Source organism: Odontesthes bonariensis, chromosome 19 (genome assembly GCF_027942865.1).
Source record: "Odontesthes bonariensis isolate fOdoBon6 chromosome 19, fOdoBon6.hap1, whole genome shotgun sequence".
NCBI classification, from domain to species: domain Eukaryota; kingdom Metazoa; phylum Chordata; class Actinopteri; order Atheriniformes; family Atherinopsidae; genus Odontesthes; species Odontesthes bonariensis.
In genome coordinates, this window is record NC_134524.1 from 17,665,423 (window position 1) to 17,677,002 (window position 11,580).

At 40.2% G+C, this 11,580-nt stretch overlaps 2 protein-coding genes across 2 annotated transcripts; one reads left to right on the plus strand and one right to left on the minus strand.

Moving 5' to 3' along the window:
• The first annotated feature begins 208 nt into the window (after positions 1 to 208).
• LOC142368568 (G-protein coupled receptor 4) lies at positions 209 to 2,546 on the plus strand. The gene is made up of 3 exons (XM_075450773.1): positions 209 to 300; positions 383 to 1,217; positions 1,574 to 2,546. The coding sequence occupies exons 2-3, from the start codon at positions 637 to 639 to the stop codon at positions 1,986 to 1,988; spliced, it is 996 nt and encodes a 331-aa protein (XP_075306888.1). The 5' UTR covers positions 209 to 300; positions 383 to 636; the 3' UTR covers positions 1,989 to 2,546.
• On the minus strand, positions 2,524 to 6,658 carry LOC142368567 (prostaglandin D2 receptor 2-like). Its single transcript, XM_075450772.1, has 2 exons — positions 6,587 to 6,658; positions 2,524 to 4,733 (listed from the first exon to the last, which is right to left on the minus strand). Exon 2 carries the CDS (start codon positions 4,677 to 4,679, stop codon positions 3,552 to 3,554), a length of 1,128 nt encoding a protein of 375 aa, XP_075306887.1. The 5' UTR covers positions 4,680 to 4,733; positions 6,587 to 6,658; the 3' UTR covers positions 2,524 to 3,551.
• Between the last annotated feature and the right edge of the window lie 4,922 nt (positions 6,659 to 11,580).

The following is an 11,580-nucleotide window of genomic DNA, read 5'->3' on the forward strand; positions in this document are numbered from 1 at the left end:
TCCCCTCTCACAACTACTGTCCATCTTTAATCACTGTGACTATAATGCTAGAATTTGAACAAAGGGAGCTCAGAAAAAGCGACAGTGTATGTTTTTGTTCTGGGGCAGAAAGGCGTTCTCCTGGCTCAGGATGTTGCCTTTAAAGCTCAAGAAGTGGGCTTCCTGTGGAGGAAACAATCACAGAATAGACAAGGCTTGGGCGAGACACCGTGTTCCCAACATTTCTTGAGCACAGGTCACCGATCTGCAGAGCGCGCTGCTTATTTTTGAGAACTGAGCTCATTCTCAATCTATATAGAGGTGAGTTAAAAAATCTTTATATGGCTCTTGCACCTGCTAGGACCAAACCATCAGAAAGGGCTCACACTATTCTGTTTTGCAGGTGTTCATAGATGGATCCAGGATGCTTTGAAGACTGGTTGGCTGGCAGGATGAAATCTGAGCCTGATCTTTTCCAAAGCTGGATGGATTTATGAATATTACACAATGGAAGAAAGACAAATGGATGCATCAAACTACACTTTGTCTTGAGGGACTTAATGGGTATTTCTAAACTCTCTCATCATTCTGTGTGTCAATCAGTTTCCGACTGAGGAATCTCAAGTCTCCCATGTCAGGTGTTTGACCAAAAGAGACATGTCCAATGACACCTGCAACCTCCCCTTGGACACGGACACATTTGGCCTGACCTGTATCTATGGTGTCATCTTCTCCTTGGGTCTTCCCAGCAATCTCCTGTCTCTCTGGGGTTTGTACCACCTTGGTCGCTCAGGTGGGGGAGGCTGTCAGCTGGTCTACATCCTTAACTTGTTGCTGTCAGACCTTCTGCAGCTGCTCACCCTGCCACTGTGGATCCTTTATCTCCAAGGTGCACACCGTTGGCCCTACGGCCAGCTAACCTGTGAGCTGGTGGGCTATGTGTTTTATGTAAACGTCTATGCCAGTGTCATGTTTCTTTGCCTGATAGCGATGGACCGCTGCCTGGCCATTGTTTATCCACTCAGCAGCCGCAGGGTGCGGACTGTCAGGGTAGCAGCAGTGTCGGGGGTAGCTGTGTGGACCCTAACCTTCCTGTTCTGCCTAAGTGGACTGCTGCCATCTGTGTTTAACTCTGACAGGCTGCTGTGTCTGGAGCAGTACCCCGTCAGCGCCAGATATGCTCACTTTAAGATCATCACCGTGGTTCTTGGCTTCCTGCTGCCATGTGCCATTTTAGGGTAAGTTAACATCGACTTCCAAGATCTCCACATGTAAAATTACGTCTCAGGAAGTTGCCGTATACAATAACTAACTTTATGTTTAAGTGTTCTCCTTTGTATGACCGCAAAAGTGAGGCAGACTATCACTCTTAAGCTGAAATAATATGATCAAACTTATGGAGACAGTGTTCAGAATTTTTGAGCAGTTGCAATACTTTCTGATTTGAGAGTAAGAAAAATTAGATATGGAGTAAATGCACAAAACTAAAGAAATTCTTATTGTGCACTGATATAGAGTTACCATTTAACAACATATTCTTTACTCTCCTCCCAGAAGTCTGATTTCTGATCTGCAATTCTGCTTCTTCTCTCAGCTACACCTCAGCTCGCATCGGAGTGACTCTTCGACGATCTCCCTCTCTTTCTGACCACGAGCGGCACAAAATCGTAGGAATCCTGGTTGTGATAACTGTCAACTTCATTGTTGTCTTTGGTCCTTACCACCTTGTGGGTGGATACAGGTTTGTGTCCTTGCTGCAGACTGATGAGCCATGCGAATTTGAGCATTCTATTTTCCTCATCTATCGCCTCTGCTACGGTCTGACCAGCCTCAACACCTTGCTGGACCCCCTCTTCTACATCTTCCTGTGCTCTGATGCTCGACTGGAGCTGCAAAGGTCCCTGCCTTGTCTAGGAAGGGGGCAAAACAACCACAAGAACATGACCATGAGCACCAGATATCGCCTTGACACACAGAAAGAGAGTGAAACCAGCAAAATAACTTTCTAGCCATTTAAACTGGATTTGAAAATACACCGGATTCCTGGTGTTAAGTCAAAGCAATGGTGCCACCCAGTGGAAATGTATTGTGTTTTTACAGTGTGCAGTGACTCTCAACTCTCAGTGCCGCACAATGTTTCTGCATCTTCAGCTGAAAAATTCTGCTCGTGTTGTTTTAGTTTTTCCAAGATCATCTTCAACCGAGTGCACAAAACGTAAAGGGCAAAGACTTTGCGACATTGTGCAACTCCAGTCCATTATTTTACACTGATTGATACTGCATGTTCACAGTGTGGGATCCACAGGGAAAATACAGACAAAACATTTAAAAAAGAAATAAACCTGGAAATGATCTAATCATCTACAGCATCAACATTTGTGTGCTTTGAGTTTCATAAGCGTGTGGAAATAAACTACTGGTGAAAAGTCAGAGACAAACAACTCTAATTTTTTTGTTTACAATGATAAAAAAAAAAGTATTTTTAAGCACTTGTTTACTTTTTTGTTTCAACGATAACATTTTGTGAATTTCCTCACTGTGGCACTAATAAAAGTTTGTCTTAATCTTAATCTTAACATTGGTTGAAATCACGCTGGAAACATATGCATAACTGGGATCATATGCTCGTAAGGCATGTGCCCCTTTGCAACAGCAGAATGTTTATTTTTCCTCTTTTTCATTATGTTTGAAATGTTATTTCACACTATCAAAAAACAGCTCATTAATGGAAAAAAAAAGAGATGTACAATGTAGATTTGAACACATGTATTCAAAGCCATATGAGTACTTTCATCGAAACAACAAGAGACATTCTGTGTGCGAAAACACTTGCCGCAACTGATAACATCTTGCGTGTGACATTTCATGCATCTCTGACCCATTTCTCATTTTACCAAGTGCAAAACAGAGAATACTGCTTTATTAGACAATATGCAAATGTAAATGTAAACATCAAAGTAAAAAAAACAACATCAACAGAATGCAGTTAGTTTCTTTAGCACAATCATAGTAAACATAGGGGTCAGTAGGCCTACATACTGTACAGCACTAAGGGTTAAATCCCCTTTGTTGAAAATAAGACAGTCCATGCTGATATGTGAGGAAAATATGCTCAAGCACAATGTAAGAGGTAAGGCATTCAAAGTAACCTAAATTCTTAAAACAGTTGCATTATAAAATTTTTATAATGCTGATTAGGGGATATGGCTACCACCCACAAAAAATAGCTTACGTTTCATATCTAATGTATACCAGGAGAAGAAGGGATTTTTTTTTTAATTCTATAGTGGTGAAAATGTTCATGATAGCATGTTGACATTACCTCATTAATGCCAATATAAAGCAAAGGGAATAAGGACATAACTGGAAGCAAGAACAAAGTCAACCTTACATTCTAAGTGTAGCATATCAATAAAATAGAACCTATAACTTCTTGCTACAATATCACAAAATTGATACAGCATATAAACGCAAGCAGAGAAAACGACAGTCTCCTCCACATTTTGGCTGTTTAAAAAAAAAAAAAAAAAGACTTCTTGGCAACATCAAGGAAATATTGGCATATTTCAGTTTTAAGCCGAGGTACTGAGACTGTCATTCAGATTGTGCTCCTCTTTGTTCAGAGTTAAAGTTGGAATGGATTTCTTCCGTTTCAACGCAATCTCAGTGGTGCTGTTGGAGCTGCAAACGGTGCTGCGGCGTCGAGCCAGCTCTGCCAGATCCTCAGCCAGCACACTCTCCATCACTGCCCCGAGAGAATGTTGGATCTTACTGCACAGGTCAGGGCAGCTGAATACATACAGGATGGGGTTGAGGACACTGTTAAGGAAGCTAATAGTTGCTGCAACTGGAAGAGCTCTGGATGCAAATTTCTGTGCAGGATGCCCTTTGGGGGCCATCACCTCTATGATTATGAAGAGGTGGTATGGAGCCCAACAGAGAATGAAGCCCACAACCACGGCTACCACGACCCGAACAAAACGGAAAGACCGCCGGGTGCCTCTGCGAGCCAATCTAACGCTCACAGCTATATAGCTAAAAATAATAACTAGGAGAGGAATCAGGAAGGCTACAAAGAGCTTCATGAGGGCCAAGCCTTCTTTGCGCTGCTTGATTAAAGACTTCTTATCATATGTCCCGCTTGGGAGAAATCTTTGGTAGTTGTAGTAACACTGAATCGTGCCCGTGGACAGGTTAATGGTGTCGCGGAACATGTAAAAGGGGATAATAAAGAGTACAGCTATGGCCCAAATCGCTCCACATATCTTCTGCACAAGTCTGATGCTTCTGTAGTTCTGGGCCCAGACAGGCCTCAGCACCATCAGGCAGCGGTCTACAGAAATGGCGGCCAGCAGGAAGGCACTGACAAACATGTTGAGAAAGAAAATGGAGGAATGGATGCGGCAGAATGTTGGGCCCAGTGTCCAGGTGTTCCCACGGGCCATGTAGAGAGTGAAGAAGGGCAGTGAAGCTGTGGCCAGCAAATCAGAAGCTGCAAGGTTCAGGATCCAGATACTGATGACAGAGCGGCGAACTTGGAAGCCCACCACTCCAAGGATGAGGAGATTTTCTATGATGCCAACACTAGAAACTATTCCATGGAGAGAAATAGTGAAATAGTTCAAAGAATTCATCTTGGCTGTATTGTCTGATTGGTTAGTGGTGACATTCATGCTTTGATAGGAAGGAAGGGATGCCATTTTGTAAGGAAAAGGTACTTCTTTTTGCTGGTGTTTGCTTCTTTATGCTGAGATCTATAACAGAGATTAGAATATGAATTAATCATGCTGCCTAAGAAAAACTGCAGATTTTAAGAAGAATAAGAAGCCTGTCTAAAATTCTAGGCTCAGAACATTTGAGGTAAGTTTCTTAGCTTCTGATCCTGATGTTTTCTCCGTTGTTGACACACCAGCTGTTCAAATATGTAGTGAAATTAGTTTAGTCTTGATATCAGTTCACAATGCATTGCAAAAAACAAAATTTTGCACATAAAATGGCAAAAAAATATACCCATAATGATGCAAAAGCTGTTGGCTTTTAAGCTCGAATCCATTTGCACATTTCAGAATATTTACAACTTTACGACTATTGACAACCAGACAGGAAGTAATATGGGTTTGTTATTTTGGCACCTCACACAGGCTCCTGCATGCTAATACTCATGCTTATATTAAAAAATTAAAATAAAGCTGTTTATCAGTCATGAACAGTGCTTTATTATAGTGATGTTATGGTTTACGGAGCACATGTGTAAAATATGCAGCACACTTAAAAGCGCATAATTGCAAGCACTGTAACCATTTCATCCCCTTTTCAACACATTTCAATCTATATGGTTATGGTTAGTAATTGATTACTACATACTTATGGTTAGGAAAACAGGGTTTGTGTTAGAAACACTGTTATAACATACTTAATGGATGAATGCTTTTTCTGGCTTACTGGCAGCTGAGCCCCACCTCCTTGCCACATCCTGACGTCCACCCAAAATACAAAAACTTTCACAGACATGCTGGGTGGCATGAATAATGAAATACAGAATTTGTGTTTCAGACAAATGTTCAGTGAGGTTAATTACTTTGAAAGGCTCGCTGGTCAAATCATCAAAAAGTTACAGCACACACAACTATGAACATGTATTTAGCTCAGGAATCAAACTCATTGGCTTTGGGTCTAGTAACTGCTGTTGAGGACATTTTTCACAGCAGACATACTAATTTGTCAGAAATTGCACGGCACAGTTGTATTAATGGGTGGCTGCATTCCACTCAGGAAGCTCCTGTGTTTGTCCATGCTGCCTCATTGATATGCCTTACAGTGACACTTTATGGAACTGACCTTTCATTTATTCCACCTCTTGTTTCCCTATTATTTCAAACCAATTATCTGCTATGGAAGAGATTATTCCACTCATCTCCCCAATGTGCGATTCTCCCGTGGGCTTCTTATAATCCGCCTTTCTGTGGCTCCACTGGAGCTTATAGGGACCACTACAAATTTATCCTTACCAAAACCTTTCTGTGTAACTGATAAAACTGACACATAACAGTCCACCACTGTAAAATTTGCAAAAATTTATTGTGAAATTCCAAAACTCCAGTTTGCATGTTTTGTGTGAATCTGCAGGTGAAGAACAGCATTTCTGCCCATTTGGACGTAGCTCTACAGCTGAATAAGGAATTTATTTCTCTGTTGCAATGCATGTGCACGTCTTTGCAGCTTTTTTTTTTTTTTTTTGCATAGACGCTCAATTCAAAAAGACTTAAGATTCAAGTACTCTCAAAGATTAGGAAGAGGTTATGAGGTCAATATTTTAGATGAGAAAAAAAAAGATATTAAGTCAAGTTCATCAAACAAATCAGGTTCATACACCTTTATCAGTTGCTGATTACGTGATTAAAACCATCTGAATGGTGCAATCCAAGCAGCTGCAAAAGACGGATATCTCAAAATGATTCTTGAAATAAAAACAGAAGAAGATTTCACCTTCTTCTTGAATGTGCGTTCAGTAAATTTTAAGTTGTTATGACAGAGGTTTCTTTCTTAAGCCTGTGTGCCTAATCCTACTAAAACCATGTCGGTAAAAAAGGAAAAACAAGTCGCCTACCTGACCTCTTTGTCAATTTGTTGCTGCCAGGTCTGATGAGTTTCTGTCATGTCATCGTATGAAGGCACAGTGAGCAACACTGTAACCCCACTGGGTGTAAATGTGCAGCAATAGGAAGTCTCAAACCACAAGAGGAACCATGTCTTCTCAGAAAATGATGTATGGCTCAGTGTTTGAATTACTTAACAAGTAAGTAAGGCTGTTAAAAATAGCACTTGCTGACTCTAAACAGTTGGTTAAAAAAACAACTTAGGGAGGTATTGATAGTTTTAGGTGTGATGACACTTTAAGACACTGTTGGGTGGTGGTAAAGAGATGAGGACCCAAATGACCCAGACATAAAACTTGAACAAACAAAGAAAACCGTGGGACAGTAATGGCTGAGAGAAACCAGGGAACTTAATTACGGTGGGGGAACTGATTAGTAAGTGATTGCAGCTGAGGATAATGGACAGGTGTGGCAGTGGAGCTAATAACCAGACAGGAGGGAACTGAGGGAAACTGTGGGTGAGAATATGGAACAAGAAACAAAACAGAACTGAGACAAGACGAACTGATTCAAAAACACAGGCAAACTAAGCTGAAACTAAAATGCAAGCTAAGAACGAGAACAGAGAGCAACCAAGGAGTAATCTATGAACAAAAAGACAAATCAATACTAAACAAGGACGAACGGAATAAATCCTAATAATGACCAATGACAGACAAGAACACTGAATAGAAACTAAACAACTAAGACATGAAAAACTATAACATTAAAGCTGTATACCTCTATATTAGTCTTAAATATCAATATAGTGACTCCATAAAATAAACACATTGTTGAATGTATTTGGAAGTAGGTCTTGCATCCATCTGTCTCTCAGTGGTGTGATTTAGATACTTCCACTAAGGTCCATCTTCCTTCTTTTCCCCTCTACACAAGATTAGAGTGTTTTAGCCAAACTAAACAAAATCTAAAATGGGAGAGTATTTTTAACCAGATGACACCCCCTCCCAGAATGCAGCTTCCTTGTATCTGTTATCCAAAAGAAGCGCTATCTTTCTTAGTTCTTTCACTTTTTCACATATCCAGTTCCTCTTTATTCTTGTTATTCCCATCACACAGAAACCCCTCCCATCTTCTCTCAATCAGTAGTATTTTGGTCTGTGCCTTCATAAAGCTTTTGGGCCAGCTGGGCCTTTACTACTGCTAAATTATTTTCAGTTTAGGAGCAATCACTTGGAGAATATCTTAATGTAACCCCAATACATTTAAAAAAAAAAAGCTTATCATCAAGCTTTTCCTTTGCTTCAAATATGGTTCACACTCTGCCACCTTAGACAATGTCCATTCCACATCTCCCAGAAATAAAAGGACAGAAAAAAAAACATTCTCTTTGGATGTAAAACAAATAGAATATAAAAAAATGGTGCCTAATCAACGTATCAGTAAGACACATCATCAGAGCTCTACTTTTGTTGTTCTGTGGCTCTCTTGAGCCACTTGCATAATTATGTTTCTGAGGTTTTTCTCTTTTTTTTCACCAGTATATTCACCTTTTGATTAGCTAAAAGTTGGAATGTTGCCTCTGGGACTGAGTGATTTAATGTTACTCGTTGTTAAACTAAAGATGTTCAAAAATGCTCTTTTAAATGGAGCAGGAGAGACTTGCAGCTGTGTACTTTGTGAGACCACAAAGATAATTCACACAACATACAACTCTACAGTGTGCACTGCACATTCATTGTAATCATCTGCAAGTTGAGCTGTTATAGATACAAATTTGAAATCTTTCATTCTGTATTAACAGTGAATGTTTCACCACTCAAGAGAAGTGTCTGGTACTACCATCCCCCCATGATGATGGAGAGATCTGCCAAATGCTGTGAAAGGAGGGGTGTCTCTCTCTATCTTTCAAAATCTCTTGAAGACTCAACTCTTCTGACGAGGCCTCTTAACCACGTCTCCATTTTCACATCTGTTTATGCCAGAGTTGCACTGAAGCCTGAATGTTGCTCGTCTCTTGCAAGTTGCTTTGGTTAAGAGCACATGCAAAGTGACTACATGTAACCTGACAACAAGTTATCGCAAGGAGACAAGTGTAGAAAACAGCAGGTTATGGCAGTGTCATTCAGAGTGTAGATTTACACTCTGTTGCCTTATATCAGTGTCACGGGTTCAGAGAGACGTCAGCAGTGTTTTTCTAAAAGAAAACATTTGACGTCTGTTACAAACGTTTTAAAGCAAATCAGGGGCAATAAGAAAACATATTTGGCAGCCCATGCAGCTGGACGTGTCTTAACATGTGTAATCCAAGATTAAATTTAGGTTAAATTGGCAGAATTATTATGAACTATATAGATTCACAAAGTAGGATTCTCAAAAACAAGCATGAGTGCAGTGCGTGTGTGCATGTGGCTTCTGGGTGAGGGCTCTAAAGGTTCTGGTGATCTGTCACACTTCCTTTAACTGATATTATCATCACCATACAAAGTTTCATTTTCATGTGAAATGAATGATCATTTATATGAGAGTAGAGGGAAATTAACTAAATACCAGTTAAATCTTTAAAATATATTTAGGTTGCATGAAACATGGTGCACTCAAAAGTGTGCAGATTAAAGACAAAGGCTTCCCTTTTAATGTTAACAGCAACTGTATTTAGGACTCGAGTAGAAAAAACAGTCGCTGACATATGGCTTACAAAATTTTAAAGGCCTTGAGAGGTGAAAAAGCAAGCAAAGCAGAAGTTACCAAACTTATAGGCAAGTAAGGCTTTCACACGAGAAGTCCCACCTCAGTCTTTCATATCAGTACTGACCATCTCTGTATGTACAAACGCCACAACATGGTGCTTTGTTCTCGTGTTTTTGTGAGGCTGTTTTGCGTTCACACCGACACCAACTGGTTGATAGAGTCATTGAAATGTTGAGTAAAATGAGCAACACACACTTTACAACATGTGCATATCAAACGGTGAATCATTAATGAGAGACTGACCCTTGCAACTGGTGTTTTCAAGTTCTCAGAAGGCCAGCGAGTCGTTTTTATACTCTGCAGTCACATGTCGAAACGCTTTGACTTCTTTTTTCCTGTGATAGAAAGAGTAAACCACACCAAGTGTAAAAAAAAAAAAGAAGTTAGCCCGTTAAGAAATATCATGTTGGAAGGTTAGCTCGAAAACGTTTACACAGTTATAGGGCAGCTGGTAGAGGTAAGAGAGGACTTCTCTTTCTACCATCTGAGTGCAAAACAGAAAATCTTCCAGGATACATTGTTGTTTTTTCAGAAAATACTGTGCACCCACCTCAGTACAGTCAATAAATTTTGGCAAAGTGAAATTTTGGTTGCAAAAATAATACTGTGCCATTTGCAGCCCCTGAGTTCAGAGGCCAAGCAGTGGAGAGACTTCTCTGGAGTTAGACAATGAGACCTTTGCTATTTAATCAAGCCAAAAACACATCTTTCTTACTCCTGTCCTTTAGAATTATTATCATTTGTCTTGAAATCAATCGGTTTTTAGTACATGAAATGCATTTGAAAAGCTTTGATTCTGCCCCAATTACACAAAGGTATGTTAGATTTGAGAGGAAACATTCATTTTGATATTACTTTTCCCTTGATATATTAAATATTTTTTAGATGTTTGTATTGAGATGACATGCTCTCTGTGGAGAGCAGCAAATAACTGCCAATAAGACAAAAACATGAGTCCGTGACTTTTTTTATGTAATGCATAGCCCACATAGGAAGTTGAACCCTTTCTTAACAAACAGTTACTGACTTGAGTGAAGCCAGAGAACTTAAAAGGCAGTTTACAAGTTAGGAAAGGAAACACTGAAAGTTGTGCATTGCTGAACACAGAAACATGATTCGTGTGCCAAAATGACAGCAAGTTTTCACTTTTCTTGAATGTACGTTGGAACTTTTTAATAATAAAATCTATCGAGAGAAATCCCATTTGAAATAAATTGAACATTCACAGCTAAAGCATATGTTAGCCACAAACAGCTTCTCCCACTCTAAAAATTCAGCAGTGGGGGAAGCTGAACAATTCTTAAGAAGAGGAGGGGGTTTTTTAATAACCTGCCATAGTGCCTTAATTTAGCTTTATAGATGATGTTTTATTTTTTCCAGCACTTCACACTTTTCACACCCTAAATATAAATGTCACTCTGTTCATCAGCTGCTGTTCCAACAGACTCTTCAGACGCAGAGAACTTAACTTACTCAAAAACACACATTCAGATAGTTTTGAATTTAACTTAGCAGTTGTCATGAGACAAGACTTCAATTACCCAGGAATGGTACAGTCTAGCTAAATTTGATATCAGGCCTTTCTGATTTGTGAATATGTGCAGTTAAGCCATTTGGCCAGCAGGGGGAAGCAGTGCACCCATAGTAGATTTCATGTGAGCGCTCCATCAAAACACTGATATTAAAAAGAAAAAGAGCTAGGCTTTTGGTCCTGGCCTTTTGTGGGGCCTTTTGTGGGGCAGTGGCATCGTCTATCCAAAGACACGTTTGGGTGCGTCGTCGTAGCCAGGAGTGGTGGGACTGTGATGTGAGCGGCTTTTCAGACGCGTAGTTGGATAAATGCACCCTGGCCGTTCAGACTGCAGTCACATTGCAAAAGATCAGATACGTATCGGAATTAGGACCACATATCCAAGTGGCCTGGATCGGATTTGAAAAAATCGGATTTGAAAAAATCCGATCTGTGCTGTTCGGATTTGGGTCACTTCAGTGTGCTGTCTGAACGTAGCCAAAATGTTTTCCCTTTGTGCCATTGAGAAGGAGGAGGAAAAAATAAATAAAAGGAGAAGACAAAGAACAAGAAGAACTAGAAAATATCTGAAGAAATTTGGGTGGGTCCCAATGGAGCTCCTGCCCGCTGAGAGACCTGATGCTGTGGGTGGGAAAGGAACCTCTCAGGTAGACATAGGGAGATAAAGAGACAGGTTGTGGTGTGTGTGTGTGTGTGTGTGTGTGTGTGTGAGAGAGAGAGAGA

Coding starts and splice junctions, on each gene's coding strand:
- LOC142368567 (XM_075450772.1), bottom strand. CDS start 4,679: ATGGCATCCCTTCCTTCCTATCAAAGCATGAATGTCACCACTAACCAA.
- LOC142368568 (XM_075450773.1), top strand. CDS start 637: ATGTCCAATGACACCTGCAACCTCCCCTTGGACACGGACACATTTGGC. Junction 1,218..1,573: donor CTGCCATGTGCCATTTTAGG/GTAAGTTAACAT, acceptor TTCTTCTCTCAG/CTACACCTCAGCTCGCATCG.